This window comes from Salvelinus alpinus, chromosome 7 (genome assembly GCF_045679555.1).
Source record: "Salvelinus alpinus chromosome 7, SLU_Salpinus.1, whole genome shotgun sequence".
Classification (NCBI taxonomy): domain Eukaryota; kingdom Metazoa; phylum Chordata; class Actinopteri; order Salmoniformes; family Salmonidae; genus Salvelinus; species Salvelinus alpinus.
The window spans coordinates 26,815,021-26,830,576 of record NC_092092.1 but is presented as its reverse complement, the minus strand read 5'-3'; the positions used below and the strand labels follow the sequence as shown (position 1 = coordinate 26,830,576).

At 49.2% G+C, this 15,556-nt stretch overlaps 1 protein-coding gene across 5 annotated transcripts in view; it reads right to left on the bottom strand.

Moving 5' to 3' along the window:
* LOC139580698 (BAH and coiled-coil domain-containing protein 1-like) overlaps nucleotides 1-15,556 on the bottom strand; it is a 66,790-nt gene that overhangs the window by 20,377 nt on the left and 30,857 nt on the right. For all 5 annotated transcript variants that reach the window (XM_071409626.1, XM_071409625.1, XM_071409628.1 and 2 more), the window contains exons 4-12: nucleotides 14,483-14,599; nucleotides 12,102-14,300; nucleotides 11,575-11,871; nucleotides 11,259-11,408; nucleotides 10,040-10,233; nucleotides 6,177-6,516; nucleotides 4,181-5,101; nucleotides 1,244-1,410; nucleotides 436-677 (exon numbers count right to left, since the gene is read on the bottom strand). In XM_071409626.1, coding sequence (XP_071265727.1) covers nucleotides 436-677; nucleotides 1,244-1,410; nucleotides 4,181-5,101; nucleotides 6,177-6,516; nucleotides 10,040-10,233; nucleotides 11,259-11,408; nucleotides 11,575-11,871; nucleotides 12,102-14,300; nucleotides 14,483-14,599 — 4,627 coding nt within the window. The remainder of the gene's footprint in view (nucleotides 1-435; nucleotides 678-1,243; nucleotides 1,411-4,180; nucleotides 5,102-6,176; nucleotides 6,517-10,039; nucleotides 10,234-11,258; nucleotides 11,409-11,574; nucleotides 11,872-12,101; nucleotides 14,301-14,482; nucleotides 14,600-15,556) is intronic.

The window sequence follows — 15,556 nt, the reverse complement described above, 5'->3', positions numbered from 1 at the left end:
GGCAACAGTTTGGGGAAGGCCCTTTCCTGTTTCAGCATGACAATGCTCCAGTGCACAAAGCGAGGTCCATACAGAAATGGTTTGTCGAGAAAAGTGTGGACGAACTTGACTGGCCTGCACAGAGCCCTGACTTCAACCCCATAGAACACCTTTGGGATGAATTGGAACGCCGACTGCGAGCCAGGCCTAATCGCCCAACATCAGTGCACGACCTCACTAATGCTCGTGGCTGAATGAGAGCAAGTCCCCGCAGCAATGTTCCAACATCTAGTGGAAAGCCTTCCCAGAAGAGTGGAGGCTGTTATAGCAGCAAAAGGGGGACCAACTGAATGTTAATGCCCATGATTTTGGAATGAGATGTTCGACGAGGAGGTGTCCACATACTTTTGGTCATGTAGTGTATCTGGATAGAAGAACCCCTGCGGAGACACTCACCTGAGTCTCTTGGGGCCATCTGAGGCGCTGGGACCGGGGGTAGACTTGCGTTTCCGGGGGCGACCAGGTCGTCTGCGAACAGGGCTGTGAGAGGTCTCTGCTTTCTGGTGGTCATGTTTTCTCTGCAGCTTGGCTAACTCTCTCTGTTTCTCTTTGTAACGTCTCTGGATCTCCGCTAGCTGCACTCGCATCGCTAGCTCTGCCTCATCCATCGTCTCCATGGCAGCCTTCACTGGACACACCTGCAATACAGACAGACATTAAATATATAGTAGACTGTAAATGGACTGTACTGTGTGTCGTTCAGAGAGATCACTCCAGATTCAAGTTGAAATATGACGTTTTTGCAGGTCCCTAGGACGTCGGGAGACGCCGTCAAAACCATCCACTAAGGGCAAAAATATAGCTTGTGCCTAAATACAGGACGTCGCCACTAGGGGCAACGGTGAGTGCTATTACAATCAAGTAGGCATGGGTTTTGCTGGGGTTTGTGAACAGGGGTGGTGGATGGGTGTAATCTGCGAGCTCCGGCAGTTGCGTGTTCAATCCCAGTGATTAGAACTCATGTTTGCAACTTCGAAATTTGACGTTTGGAGCAACTTTGAAATTTGACGTTTGGAGAAACGTGGAAAAACGTCTCATTCTGCAGTGAAACTGTGCAAGCTTGTTGGTGTAACATATAAAAGGTAGCTTGTGTATCTGTGTGTATGTATATACCATTCATACTGTGCATTATAAGTATAAGTGTGTGTGTTCAGTTCTATGTGAGTGTATACAGTTCTATGTATGTTTTGGGATACACACATACCGGCTCGTGGCGAGGCATCCAGCTGCATTTCCGTCGCAGGTTGAGGGTCCTTCTGACGGTACACTGCTGCCCCTCACCCGTCCCTGTAGCTCCTCCCCCAAGCTCCAGACTGCGGGCAGCAGCCAGGGTCGCCAGGCTACGCAGTTCAAAGGTCAAAACATCCTCACCTAAAAAAGAGAGAGGAAAAACGTTACTTCTTTCTGGGGTGAATTTTTTTTTAAATGAAAGTGGTGTGAAAAGAATATGACATGATTTGTCCTGTTGCCGCCTCCTAAACAAGTGATTTACAAGCTAACTTATAGCCTTCACACCCACACCCACACGCACGCAGGACCACACACTCACTCATCGGCTGAGTGAGAGGGAAAGAGGTAGACGGACGGAGAGAAAGAAGGAGGGAGAGCGCTAAAGGAGTGCTGTCTCTCCATCTATCACTGTCATTAACTCTGTCATTGTCACCGCCTGCAGATCAACTAGAATATTCATGAGGGACGAGCCACCCCAGACACACACACACACACACACACACACACACACACACACACACACACACACACACACACACACACACACACACACACAGGCTGAGCTGCACAGACACAGTCATATTGCCGCGTGCAAGAGAAAAGAAGAGAGAGAAGGAGAGAGAGGATGATAAAGACAAAGGGAGGGAGGTAAGGAGGGGGTGAAGGGAGGACGAGGGAGAGGAGAAGCAATAAGAGGCAAGGTGTTTATTGAGATATCTATTTATTCTCCTACATCTCCTCATTACCGACATGGACACAATCCAATTTACCCTACAGGAGGAGAGAGGAGGAGGGCAAGAAAGGGGACTGAAGTCTTCTGAGAAGGAGAACGATAGAGAAGGGGAAGACGGAGAGGGAGCGAGAGATCGAGAGAGAGTGTAAGAGGGGAAGAGAGGGTGGCATTGCAAGAGAAAGAAGGAGAAGATAGAGGGAGGGAAGGCGAGTGAGAGGCTAGACGACAGAGCAGAAGAGAAGAGAGATGGGCAATAGAGGAGAAAGAGAGAGAAAGGGATCGGTCTGCTAGGCCAAAAGGAAGCAGTGTCTGGTTTTACTACAGACCCACTCAGAGCTGGACCACTGGAGCTGAACGGCTATTCACTGACAATATTAAAAACCTGTGTGTGTGTACCTGAGCTCAAACCATAGAACAGGCAGGGTACACAGAATATATTAAAAGTGAGGAAGGCAGGGAGAAATAATAGAAAGGAAGGGATGGATGGATGGATGCAGAGAAAGAGTGTGAATGAAAGAATGAGCAAATGAATAAATATATAAATGAATGAACCATTCCCCTCAGAGAGAGAGAGAGAGAGAGAGAGAGAGAGAGAGAGAGAGAGAGAGAGAGAGAGAGAGAGAGAGAGAAAGAAAGAGATAGAGCGAGAGAGAAAGAGGAAGGGTGTAAGAGGCAGAGAACGAAAGGGAGTGAGGGATAGGAAAGAGGGGTAGAGGGATGTATCTCTCCTGTCCTGGAGTGGAGTCTCATCTGTCAGACCTCTGGGCCAATGAGAGGCTCTGGTTACCCCTGACTGGATGACATCACCGCTGACATCAACAGGCCTAGTTTAGCCTCCCCAAGGGCGGCAGCCACAGATAGATGCCTTCCGCCTGCCCGCCACACACACACACACACACACACACACACACACACACACACACACACACACACACACACACACACACACACACACACACACACACACACACACACACACACACACACACAGGCAGGTGTAAACACACACATACACAGACTGTGCCTTATAATTTTTTGCACTTAGGTCAATTTTTATTATTTTATTTAACCTTTATTTAACTAGGCAAATCAGTTAAGAACAAATTCCTATTTACAATGATGGCCTAACCCGGCCAAACCCTAATCCGGACGACACTGGGCCAATTGTGCGCCGCCCTGTGGGACTCCCAATCACAGCCGGTTGTGATGTAGCCTGGAATCGAACCAGGGTCTGTAGTGACGCCTCTAGCACTGAGATGCAGTGCCTTCCGCCCGCAGGCCACACACACACACACAAGCAGGTGTAAACACACACAGACACGCACATGAAATCACACATACACACAGCTGTGCTGCGCGTTATAATTTTTTGAACTTATTAATTCTGTCATCAGGGCTTGCTAAGGAAGGATTTACACAGAAGATTACATCGCTTTTTATAAATGAAAAAAAGGGGGGGGACGGCAAACGGAGAAAAGCGCAGCCAGTGTGGTGAAGAGAAACACAGATGCTGATGGAGTGTAACAGGGATTCATCTGGGATTACTTAACAGCTTACACACACACACACAAACACGCACGCACGCGTAAATAAAAACACGTTCTCTCAGAGGGAAAAGAAGAACGGTTTAAAGAAGAAGTGTTTTAAACAAGAGCTTCTAATTAGCCAAGCCACACTCCAGAGCCTGAGGGAGGGAGGGAGGGAGGGAGGGAGGGAGGGAGGGAGGGAGGGAGGGAGGGAGGGAGGGAGGGAGGGAGGGAGGGAGGGAGGGAGGGAGGGACACTTACACTTTTGTATTGTGTTTCTTTCTTTCTCCTTTCTATCCATTTCCCCTCTCCTCCTCCCTCCTTTTGCCCCCTACCACTCCAAACCCCTCTCCCTCACCACCACATCTCCTCCCCCAGGGAAACATTTGATCTTTGGACTTGAACAGAGGCTCTAAGAGAACAGAGGAAGGAAGCTGGACAGTCAGTGGGGACGTTGTGTGTGTGTGTGTGGCATGCACATCTGGGTTCCACACTCAGTTCTCCCATCTCTGTTTCTCTCTTTGCTCCTCTGTATTTCTGTCTCTGCATGCGTGCGTGCGTGCGTGCGTGCGTGCGTGCGTGCGTGCGTGTGTGTGTGTGTGTGTGTGTGTGTGTGAATGTGTGTGCTCTCACACATTCTCTATCCACTCACTTCCTGTCTCTCTCTCCTTCTCCCTGTTCCTCTGCAGTATCCCCAGCTCAGCCAACTCTCCCAGGATCTCCATGCCTCGGTGTGGGAGTGGGCACGGGGCGGGCAGGAGTGTATTGGAGGGGGGCACAGGGGGGTAGCAGGCATCCCGGGTGGCACACAACGCTGCGGCAATAAGAAGCTCCAGACTCCAGATGCAGGGATCATCACTGAGGGTGAGGGTGGAGGTTGGGGTTGGGGCTGGAGAGGGCCGTGGGCTGCTTGGTATCCCCACAGAGGCTTCACTCGTACTCATCCTACCTTCCTCCTTCTCCTTCTCCTCCACATCATCACCCGTCTCTCTCTCCTCCTTCTCCCCATGTCCAGTTAGCTCAAGAGGCAGGGAAACAGTACAATCTGGTAGGTGGTTATTTTTCAACTCTGCTGAACTTTCCTCCTTCTCATCTTTCTTCGCCTGTGCTGGTTGTGGGTCCTTCAAGCCAGCTGGCTGGACCAGGCCGCCCACAGAGACCTCTCCTTTCTGGGCATCCTCAGAAGCAGAGACTGGGGCTAGAGATGGAGCTGGAAGTGTGGCTGGGGATGTGGCTGAGGTTGAAACTTGGGCAGGACACGGCGCCATTTCAGGAGTCTTCACTCCACTGCCAAATAGTGGGGGCTCAGATACTGATTGCCCCTCCACCTCTGCTCCTTCTCGTTCCCTTTCTACAACTGCACTAGATTCTACAACTTTATACCCGTTCTCCTTCTTCTCTGTTTTCACCTCCTCATCCTCCACAATCCTCACGGTGTGTGGACGGGGCTTAGGGCAGGACTCAGCTGGCTCCACCTCCAGATCAGCATGTTCAGCCAATCGGGCCTCCTCTGGGGAAGGACCAGCCTTGTAACCCATGGTGATTTCTGGATAGGTGTAACCTGGTGGAAGATCTGAGAGACAGATAGAAAAGAAACTCCTTTAGTCAAGAGTGACTAATAATCAATCAATCATTCAATCAATAAGGCAACAGAGCTTTAGTTGAGGAAGCATTGATACAGCAAGTGTAGTCTATAGGCAGTAAGAAATAGGGCATCCCAGCAGCAGCAGTTTGTGCATCTAGGCTATATGTCCGTGTGTATGTGTAGGGGATATTGATGACACCCTGCTGCCTGGCTGGGATTGCAGTGCCGACCCTGTCACCCCACAACTCTGTTATTGATGGTATCCCTCCGCCCCCTGACAACGCCGCCAGATGAATGCATATCCTTCCGCCTGCTGTCTTTCAAGGACCTCTGAAGGATAAGGAGGGGCTATCAGAAATGTTTCTGACCTCGCTCATATATAGTACACACACACACACATTCAACACACACACGCACAAACATGCACACACACACACTCAAAGACACAGACTAGGGTCCATCCTTGCTTCAAACGTTCTTTGCAGAATCAAAGAATAACAGGCCAAGTATTCTTATCTTTCCTGCAGCATCTTCATCTCTCAACGTCTCTGCTACTATCTGTTCTCCTTCTTTTTTTCCATATCCTTCTTTCACCAATTCTATATAAATGTTTATTTCTCCCTCTACTCCTCTCGCTCTCTTGCTTTCTCTCTCACACACATTCTCGCTCTATCTCTTCCTATTTCCCTCTCCCTCCCTCCTCCTCCTCAATCTCAGTAGTAAATGGAGGCTGGTACAGACTCTAACCTTGGGAACTGATGAAATGTTCCAGTGTTTCTCCTCTCTCCTCCACAGAGCAGAGGGAATCAGGGATAAGACCGCTATGTGTCTCTCGGTTTATTAGTTGGTGTTGATGAATACTATATCAGAAATAAAGACACAGTGCAAGAGAACGTGCCAGAGACTAAAGCTCAAGTGTTTGTCACAGTGTGGTGCATATTTGTGAGTAGAATGAAGAATGGGAGAGAGTGGGGATAAAGTTCGTAGGCTACTTGCGTGTGACAGGGTCAGAGTGCACCAGGAAACATAGAGCTCAGACATCAGTCCATCAATCCAAACTCACCTGGCTCTAAGGATTGTGGGTAATCCTGAGGCGGCTGCCCCTCTCCTCTTTCCCCTCTTTCCGCTCCTTTCAACAGGTGTGAGGGGGCAGGGCTTAGAGCTGGGGATCTCGGGGCTGCAGCCGCAGGGCTGGGGGCGGGAATTAAACGGTTCTGGGGGTGTGTTCTCCTGGAAGGGGAGTTGCAGCAGGGTGCTTGGCGACTGCTGGGACTCACCCCCTGGGAGGGAGGGGTGGTCTTGGAGGGAGGGGTATGGGAGAAGGGCTTAGCAGCACGGGAGGTTCTCGAAGTGTCGTGGAGAGGAGGGTCGTCAATGGTGATAGTGGTGTCCTCTGCCTTCCTCTGTAGAGAGGTGCGGGGGGGGGGGGGAAAAGAAAGGGGGGGACAGAGAGGGGAAAGAAGTTCAATCTATTTTGAGCCTTAAAGAATAGCCACATACTGTATTCCTTAAAAACCCTGACCATTTGTGATGTGTGTGTCAGCTGTTCATTCACACACACGCAAATGCTAATAATCCACGATCTTTAGACAGGGCTATGTTTCTGCTTCTAATTTACAACATGTTGGTAGTTAGTCAACTTGTCTATAACTAGACATACATACAGCTTTTCTTCTGTCATTACTTGTTGCCCTAGAACAGGGTCGTTGCCCTAGAACAGGGTCGTTGCCCTAGAACAGGGTTGTTGCCCTAGAACAGGGTCGTTGCCCTAGAACGTTTTTTTTTGCCCTAGCACTACACAGCTGATTCAAATAATCAACTCATCATCAAGTTTTGATTATATGTATCAGCTGTGTAGTGCTAGGGCAAAAACCAAAACATGCACCCAGGGGGCCCCAGGACTGAGTTTAGCAAACACTGCCCTAAATGACAAAAAAAAACTTTGCGTACCAGAATAATGTAATAAATCGATAGAATGAATGATTCAATCTAGTTGCCATCGGTAAAGTTTGTTTTGTCTTTCCTCTTTCGTCTCTGCTTCCCTCGTGCAGCAAAGACGTTGAGGGACCGGGGAGAAAATGCAATAACCCTCCAAAAAACTCCTGTTTCAGAGTAAAAATTCACATTTGTTGTATAATTATTCTGCAAGAGTTAATATTATATTAGGTTATGTGAAAGGTTATAGACCTACAGTCAGTGTCCAGATTCCAGTTAGGCTATTATTCCATCCATTTAACCCATTTGAACAGTCACCTACCCTTGTTGTGCCATCTTAAAGTCCGGTCTTGTGACTTTGAATTTGTATAGTGCCTCACAATCATCACGCATGACATAGCCGGCACTGCTATCATCCTCTTTTGCCACTTCACCAAATCTTTCCCAAGCATTAGAATACTGTTCTGGCCCTATTTATATTTATTTTGAACTCTCCATTTCGCAGCTTTCCTCTTACTGAATTAAACTCTGGCATTGTACTTTTTTCCTTAGAGGATCGACGTTAACTTTTTCTGCCCACGTTCCCAAAAGCATTTTGGCAATTGGCGTGTATTTGGAGCACTACAGCTGGGCTCTATAGTTTAGGCTTGGGCTACGTACTAACACCAGATACAAATATTGAAAGAAGAACCTCAATGCACAAGAATTATATACAATACCAGTCAAAAGTTTGGACACACCTACTCATTCAAGGATTTTTCTTTATTTTTGCTATTTTCTATATTGTAGAATAATTGTGAAGACATCAAAACTATGAAATAACACATATGGAATCATGTAGTAACCAATTCTTTTTAAACAAATTAAAATATATTTTTGATTTTAGATTCTTCAAAGTAGCCTCCCTTTGCCTTGATGACTGCTTTGCACACTCTTGGCATTCTCTCAACCAGCTTCACCTGGACTAATTTACCAACAGTCTTGAAGGAGTTCCCACATATGCTGAGCACTTGTTGGCTGCTTTTCCTTCACTCTGCGGTCCAACTCATCCCAAACCATCTCAATTGGGTTGAGGTCGGGTGATTGCGGAGGCCAGGTCATCTGATGCAGCACTCCATCACTCTCCTTCTTGGTCAAATAGCCCTTACACAGCCTGGAGGTGTGTTGTGTCATTGAAAAACAGATGGGATAGCATATCGCTGCAGAATGCTGTGGTAGCCATGCTGATTAAGTATGCCTTGAATTTTAAATAAATCACTGACAGTGTCACCAGCAAAGCACCCCCACACCATCACATCTCCTCCTCCATGCTTCACGGTTGGAACCACACATGCAGAGATCATCCGTTCACCTACTCTGCATCTCACAAAGACACGGCGGTTGGAACCAAAAATCTCTCATTTGGACTCATCAGACCAAAGAACAGATTTCCACCGGTCTAATGTCCATTGCTCGTGTTTCTTGGCCCAAGCAAGTCTGTTCTTCTTATTGGTGTCCTTTAGTAGTGGTTTCTTTGCAGCAATTCAACCATGAAGGCCTGATTCACAAAGTCTCCTCTGAACAGTTAATGTTGAGATGTGTCTGTTACTTGAACACTGTGAAGCATTTATTTGAGCTGCAATTTCTGAGGCTTGTAACTCTAATGATCTAATCCTCTGCAGCAGAGGTAACTCTGGGTCTTCCTTTCCTGTGGCGGTCCTCATGAGAGTCAGATTCATTATAGTGCTTGATGTTTTTGCAACTGCACTTGAAATTCTTGAAACTTTCTGCATTGTCTGACCTTCACGTCTTAAAGTAATGACGGACTGTCGTTTATCTTTGCTTATTTGAGCTGTTCTTGCCATAATATGGACTTGGTCTTTTATCAAATAGGGCTATCTTCTGTACCTTGTCACAACACAACTGATTGGCTCAAATGCATTAAGAAGGAAAGAATTTACACAAATGACCTTTTAACAAGGCACAGCTGTTAATTGAAATGCATTCCAGGTGACTACCCCATGAAGCTGGTTGAGAGAATGCCAAGAGTTTACAACGCTGTCATCAAGGCAAAGGGTGGCTACTTTGAAGAATCTCAAATATAAAATATATTTTGATTTGTTTAACAGTTTTTTGGTTACTACATGATTCCCTGTGTGTTATTTCATAGTTGTGATGTCTTCCCTTTTATTCTACAATGTAGAAAATAGTAAAAATGAAGAAAAACCCTGGAATGAGACTGGTATTGTATTTATGAATTTTTCATGTTTTTTCCCCTCTTTATTCAACCCGCCCACCACCCACCCGACCTTCATCCACACAATATCTCATGACCCACGTGGACTGCGGGTTATAAGTCAGCCCGTGCATCACTACAGACCATCATGTCAGGAACACAATGGGGTTTATTGGGTGAATGCCACAAGCTAGTACAGACATTTTCAACTAGCCAAAGGTCACTGGCAGTCTGCTAGGATCCTTTGTCTCTTGACAAAACGCTTTCTCTTTAAAAATGGCCTGGTTTTCCCCTTTCTCTGTGTTGAAACATCTGGCTCTTGTGGTTGAGAATCAACACTCTACAACTGAATATGCTGAAAATGGTGAAAACATGAACTCTGGGTTTGTTTCAGCATGTTGTTTCCTAACTTCCTGATCTATGTGTGCATACTGTTAAACAATACGAGTGTTGATCATGGTCAAGGGGGAAACTGCAGTGTAAAAAGCTCATTTGGGCTACTGTAAATGGGAGCAAAAGTCACTGTGTTAAAGAGTATTCTCTCCATTAAACGTTACACACGAGTGCTGAGAGTGTGTGTGTTACCTATGAATCGCGGGCGTGTTTACCTGTGAGAGTGTGTGTTACCTGTGAATCGCGGGTGTGTTTACCTGTGAGAGTGTGTGTTGCCTGTGAATCGCGGGTGTGTTTACCTGTGAGAGTGTGTGTTGCCTGTGAATCGCGGGTGTGTTTACCTGTGAGAGTGTGTGTTACCTGTGAATCGCGGGTGTGTTTACCTGTGAGAGTGTGTGTTGCCGGTGCATATGCTCCATGGCCCTGTGTTGTTGCTGGTGGTGCTGATGCTGCAGGGCGTAGAGCTCCTGTTGCCGTAGGAACGGCGAACGGGAGTAAACAGCGTGATGCTGCATGTGGGGGGAGGGACCTCGGGCTCCGTAGACCGAGGGCCACAGAGCTGACTGGTCCATCACATCTAAAGAGAGAGAAAGAGAGAGAGATAGTGGTATTGATAGTGGTATTTTCGGTCTGTTCTGTTCAAATCGATAAAGCGTGATTGAATTTTACTTTCAGAAAGGGACTGAGTGTCTGAGAGAAAGGGGGCGCAAGTAAGAGAGTGTGTGTGTGTGAGTGAGAGCAAGAGAGAGAGAGTAAGGGTGTGTGGAAGCAGCTGTGTTATTTCTGTCAGTGTGGCCTCAGACATCACTCTCTCCCTCTCTCTTTATCTCTCAATTTCTCATGGTGGTGTCTTTATGTGCATGGCAAGACATACATTCCCATATGCCCCACCCCTTCGTGGCTGCCACAGCCGTCGCTGGGAACCTTTGTTCTGTGAGATTAGCCTGAGTGGGCTTATGTTTCCCTGGGGAAGGGTTCAGTGGATGCACTTCCCCTCTCTGTAGGAACTCCTAAGGAGCGAGGCAAGGGAGCAGGCAGATAATTACATTTCACAGCCTGTTTGCAAAAGAGCAGTAACCCACACACACACACACACACATACACACACACACACCACAAACATCTGACTCCACCACACCACACACATACACCACCAAACTCCACCACATAGGAACACACCAACACACACTCATCCCACACACTGCATCTTTCTCTCTGTGGCTGAACCATGAGAAGCGGTGCCATCTCTCTCCCTGAATTTTAGTATCATTAGCTAATCATAGTAAAATGGTTGGCTAAGTCCCTCTGTCAGAGACTCTGTGTTTTATGGCTCTGTTAATGGGAGCAGATATTCTAATGTCTCCTCTCCGAGTGTAAAGCATTATGCAAGCCATTCTAATGGAGGTTCATCTTTAGCGCTGGCTAACTGGCTGGGTATGTGTGTGTGTGTGTGTGTGTGTGTGTGTGTGTGTGTGTGTGTGTGTGTGTGTGTGTGTGTGTGTGTGTGTGTGTGTGTGTGTGTGTGTGTGTGTGTGTGTGTGTGTGTGTGTGTGTGTGTGTGTGTGTGTGTGTGTGGCCTGCATGTGTGTTTGTGTGTCTTACCCAGGTGGTGGTGTGCTCCAGGCTCTGAGGGTAGGACCACCAGGGAACCAGAGGGGTCCTGGGACAGAGGCAGCACAGGCTGCAGGGGGCTGGGCAGGCCAGGGCCAAACCCTGGGCCCATACTCTGGTGGAGCGCAGCATGGCTCAGACCTGAGAGAGAGAAAACAGAAGATTAGAACATGAACTTTTGAGTTTGTTTCAACATGTTGTTTCCACACTTCCTGATCCACATGTAAAAACAGTTGCACAACAATACGAGTGTTTGTCATGGTCTGTGGGGAAACTGTATTGAGGAAAACAAGAATGCTCAGCTCACCATATGAATGGCCCATCCAAAGGGAGGGACTTCCAGTCCGCTGCATCCAATGGTGGTGGGCATGAGCAGAAGGGTCTCCACCTAATTGGCTGGCCCCGCCAGGCACCAGAAGGTGAGAGGTCAGGTCACCATGGCAACTGCTGGATGGGTGGATCCTGGCGAACTCCCCTCTCTCCTTGTTTTCCCTGATGAGGAGTTCTCTGTCTCGGTCGAGGTGATGAAGGCTCAGCTGCTCCTCTGTCATCCTCTTCCTCTCTTCTGCCTCCCGGCCCAGCGGGTACACAGAGCGAGACATACCTGGCAACACACACAGCGGGAGAGAGAGGGTTTAGAAAGCAGATCTGGTAACCCTTAAACAAAGCTAGTCTGGCAATGCCTTAATTCTTAATAAGTCATGCCAGATTTCTAAACACAACGCAGCTGTTGAAAGAGTTGAAAAAACATTCAAAAAACATTCCAATACTGAAGCTAGACTAACATGCGTGCATAAATACAGAGACATGCAGATACATAGATCCAGCTCTCACCTTTGATGCTGGGCAGCACCCTGCCCTGTCGGCTGTGTCCTGGGGGGGTATCAGACGGGCGTTGGGGGGGCTCTCTCTGCCGGGCAACCGCCACAGCTATACCCACAGGGGGCTGTCGCACCTCCCCCTCCCCGTGTGTCTCCCCCGCCTCCCTCCCCCCTCTTCCCCCTCCGTCCATCCTTTCCCCCTCGCTGGTGGACCCTCTCCTAGGGGGTAGGGGCTGTTTGGGGGGATCCTGAGGGGCGCTGGGTCTACCCCCCTTCACTCCCCTCTCACCCCCTTGCTTCAGGCAGCCCAGCCCCCCGAAGGGACTCCTCTGGGAGAGCAGCAAAGGCTGCTGCGAACTGTAGTTCATTAGGTTCTTCATGGCGCTGCTCTCTCCCTCTGGGTTGGGGGAGGAGTGGGGGTGAGAGGGGTGAGGTGCTGTCATAGACTGCTGTTGGTCATGGGGGTTTTGAGTCCTGTTATCTGGGTAGGACTCTGTGTGGGGGGACAACCTCCTCTCGTCCTCTTGAGGACCTCTCAGTACCCCCCAAGGGTGCAGTGTGGGGGGCGTTTGAACCCCGTACCCCATAACAACACCACCCTCACCATTCTGATTCTGACTCTGCCTACCCCCCTCTCTCCCCCTCTCAGTCCCTGATCCATCAGAACCTGACCCGCTGCCATGACTACTGTGCTGCTGGTGCTTTATCCTAGCAACCTTCTGCCCAACTCTTTGGGCTCTCCCTCCTGACCCCCCCTTTCCCTCAGGAGGAGCTGAGTGGGAACAGTCCCGGAAGGGCGGGGTGCTGGCGTAGGGCCCAGTCTTGTTGGCGTGGTGCCCAACCCTGGGGTAAGCGCTCTGGGCTTCAAGAGGCAGGGAGGGCCGGTAGACCTCTAGGACCTCCAACTCTCCCCTGGAAGAAGAGGCCTCTAGGCTGCAGGAGCGAGGCCCGGGCTTGGGGTTAGGGTGGTGGGACTGGGGGTTAGAGGTATGGGGCTGAGGCTGGGATTTAGGCTGGTTGTTCTGGCTGTGGTGGTGTTGGTTGTATTTGTGGTTCTGGTTCCAGTCTGGGGGCTTGTCTGCCTTGCCGTAGCCCAGCTGCTGTTGATGGGGCTGGGGCTGCTGCGTCTGGGACGACGGCTTCCTCTGGCAGTTACTAGACTGAGGATGATGAGGATTAAGAAGAGAAAGACTTTCACTAGACCCTCCTCCTCTTCCTCCCCCTCCGCTCTTCTCTGCCCCTTTTACATCCTTGGCTCCGCTTACACCCACTCCTCCTCCAGCACCACGGCAGTCAGAGGACCCCATGTCCCCAAAAGACCCGACCGAGGGGACGTACGTTGGGCCAGAGCCTTTCGCCTCCCTCCCTGATCCTCTGTCTTTAGGGGGGGTGAGGGTAAGGGGGGCGGGGGGAGGGGGGCAGTAGAACTCAGGGTGGGGGTGATGGGGGTGGTGAGGATGGTGCAGCCAGCCCCCTCCCACAGCAGGCCCCATATGTAGTGGTGGAGGAGGGGGCGGGGGCATGGAGTAGGAAGCCATGGCAAGGGGGTTGTGGGGTCCCATCATGGCTGCTCGACGCAGACAGTCTGACGAGGAGGAGGGGACAGTTTCACTTATCCTCATTTCCCCGCTCACGCCCCCTTCCTTGGAGCATCGTCTCGCCCCCCCACTACCACTCCCCTGGGGTCTGTTACCCCCTTCACCTCCACCCCCACAGCTGTTCAGGGACCCGCCCTTGGACCCAGACCCAGATTCTCCATTGGATAGTTTACTTAGTTGCGCACAGTTAGTCATGTGTTTGGCACCCTGGTTTAAGGGGTCGTTTCCATGCTTTGCGGAGTCGTCCCTGTATTCCGTGGGCAGGTTGGGGGTTTTGTGTCTGTGGTCCTCCTCACCAATGTGAGTGGGGAGGAAGTGGGGGTGAGAAAGCGCATGAGGCTGATGTTGATGGTGGTGATGATGATGTCGCTCTTTGCTCTCCTGGGGCCTCTCTTTGCTGCTGGATCTCTCTCTCGACACACTCTTTTCCACCATCCCCGGTTCCTTGGAGCTCTTTTGGGATCCCCCTCCCCCTCCTCCTCCTTCCCCAGAGTCTGTTTCCCTGCTGCAGGACCCCAGAGGATGTCCAGGGGCGGTCCTAGACAGTGGCGGAAGGCTGTGATTGGTTGAGAGAAGAGGGGGCTGGGACGGCAGACTTCTCAGATAGAAGTGATCTGAAAAGAGAAAAAAACTAATAAAAAACATGTATAAGGTTGCAAAATTTAGAAAATAAAAATAGGAAAATAAAAATGGATTTAAATTTGGCTGATGTCATTTCAATACAAAATTACAAAATTGCAAAACACAGAAAGTGGTTCTGTAGCAACAACAAAAAAACACACACACACACACACACCTTTCTGAGTGTCGTAGAATCGGTGTTGTCCGTAGAGAACGCTGCTGTTGCTATGGTGATCCAAGTGGCTCATGGGAAGAAAGGGGGAGGTCAGACCTCCTGAATAACGGGGATACCCTGAGAGAGAAAGAGAGAGAAAGAGGAGGGGAGAGAGAGAGAGCAAGGACATAGAGAACAAGAGATAAAGAGAGAGAGAGAGAGAGAGATCGAGGAAGAGAGAGAGACAGGATGGAAGAGAGACAGGATGGAAGAGAGACAGGGGAGGGAGAGGGGAGAGAGAAGTTCAATGAAATTCAATGTCATTTTGACCACAAGACCTCTATTAAATGGCCCAACATGATTATCCCCATCATTTACAGTGGACACAGCGGTGACAACAACCATAACAGAGTGTAACTGACAAGAACGGAGTATTTTTCAGGATGAACTTTGCTTATACAAAACAAGCCTGTGTTTTTCTCTTCAGGACGCTCATCCAAGACAAATAGTGGTGCCCATAACCCATTTCAACCCGCCTTTACACACACACACACACACACACACACACACACACACACACACACACACACACACACACACACACACACACACACACACACACACACACACACACACACACACACACACACACACACACACACACACACACACACACAGTTCTTCCCAGGGGGTCAGCGGGAGGTAAATAGTGGTTCTGCTCAACTCCTCACCTCCAAGAACATTGAACTGCATCCTGGGATAGCGGAGGCCTCAACGGGGGGTGAGAGGATATTTATGTGAAAACTAAATATTTCTGTCACCATGAAGCAGACAAAACACACAAACCAGACACACACACACACACACACACACACACACACACACACACACACACACACACACACACACACACACACACACACACACACACACACACACACACACACACACACATCAAACACATACAAACATGTAGTCCTGCACACGCACAAACACACGTTGCACACACCGGGCCTACTACACACAGTGAGAGTTACCAAAAGGCTTGATGTGTGCGTGTGTGTGTGTGTGTGTGTGTGTCTGTTTGTGCCCTTT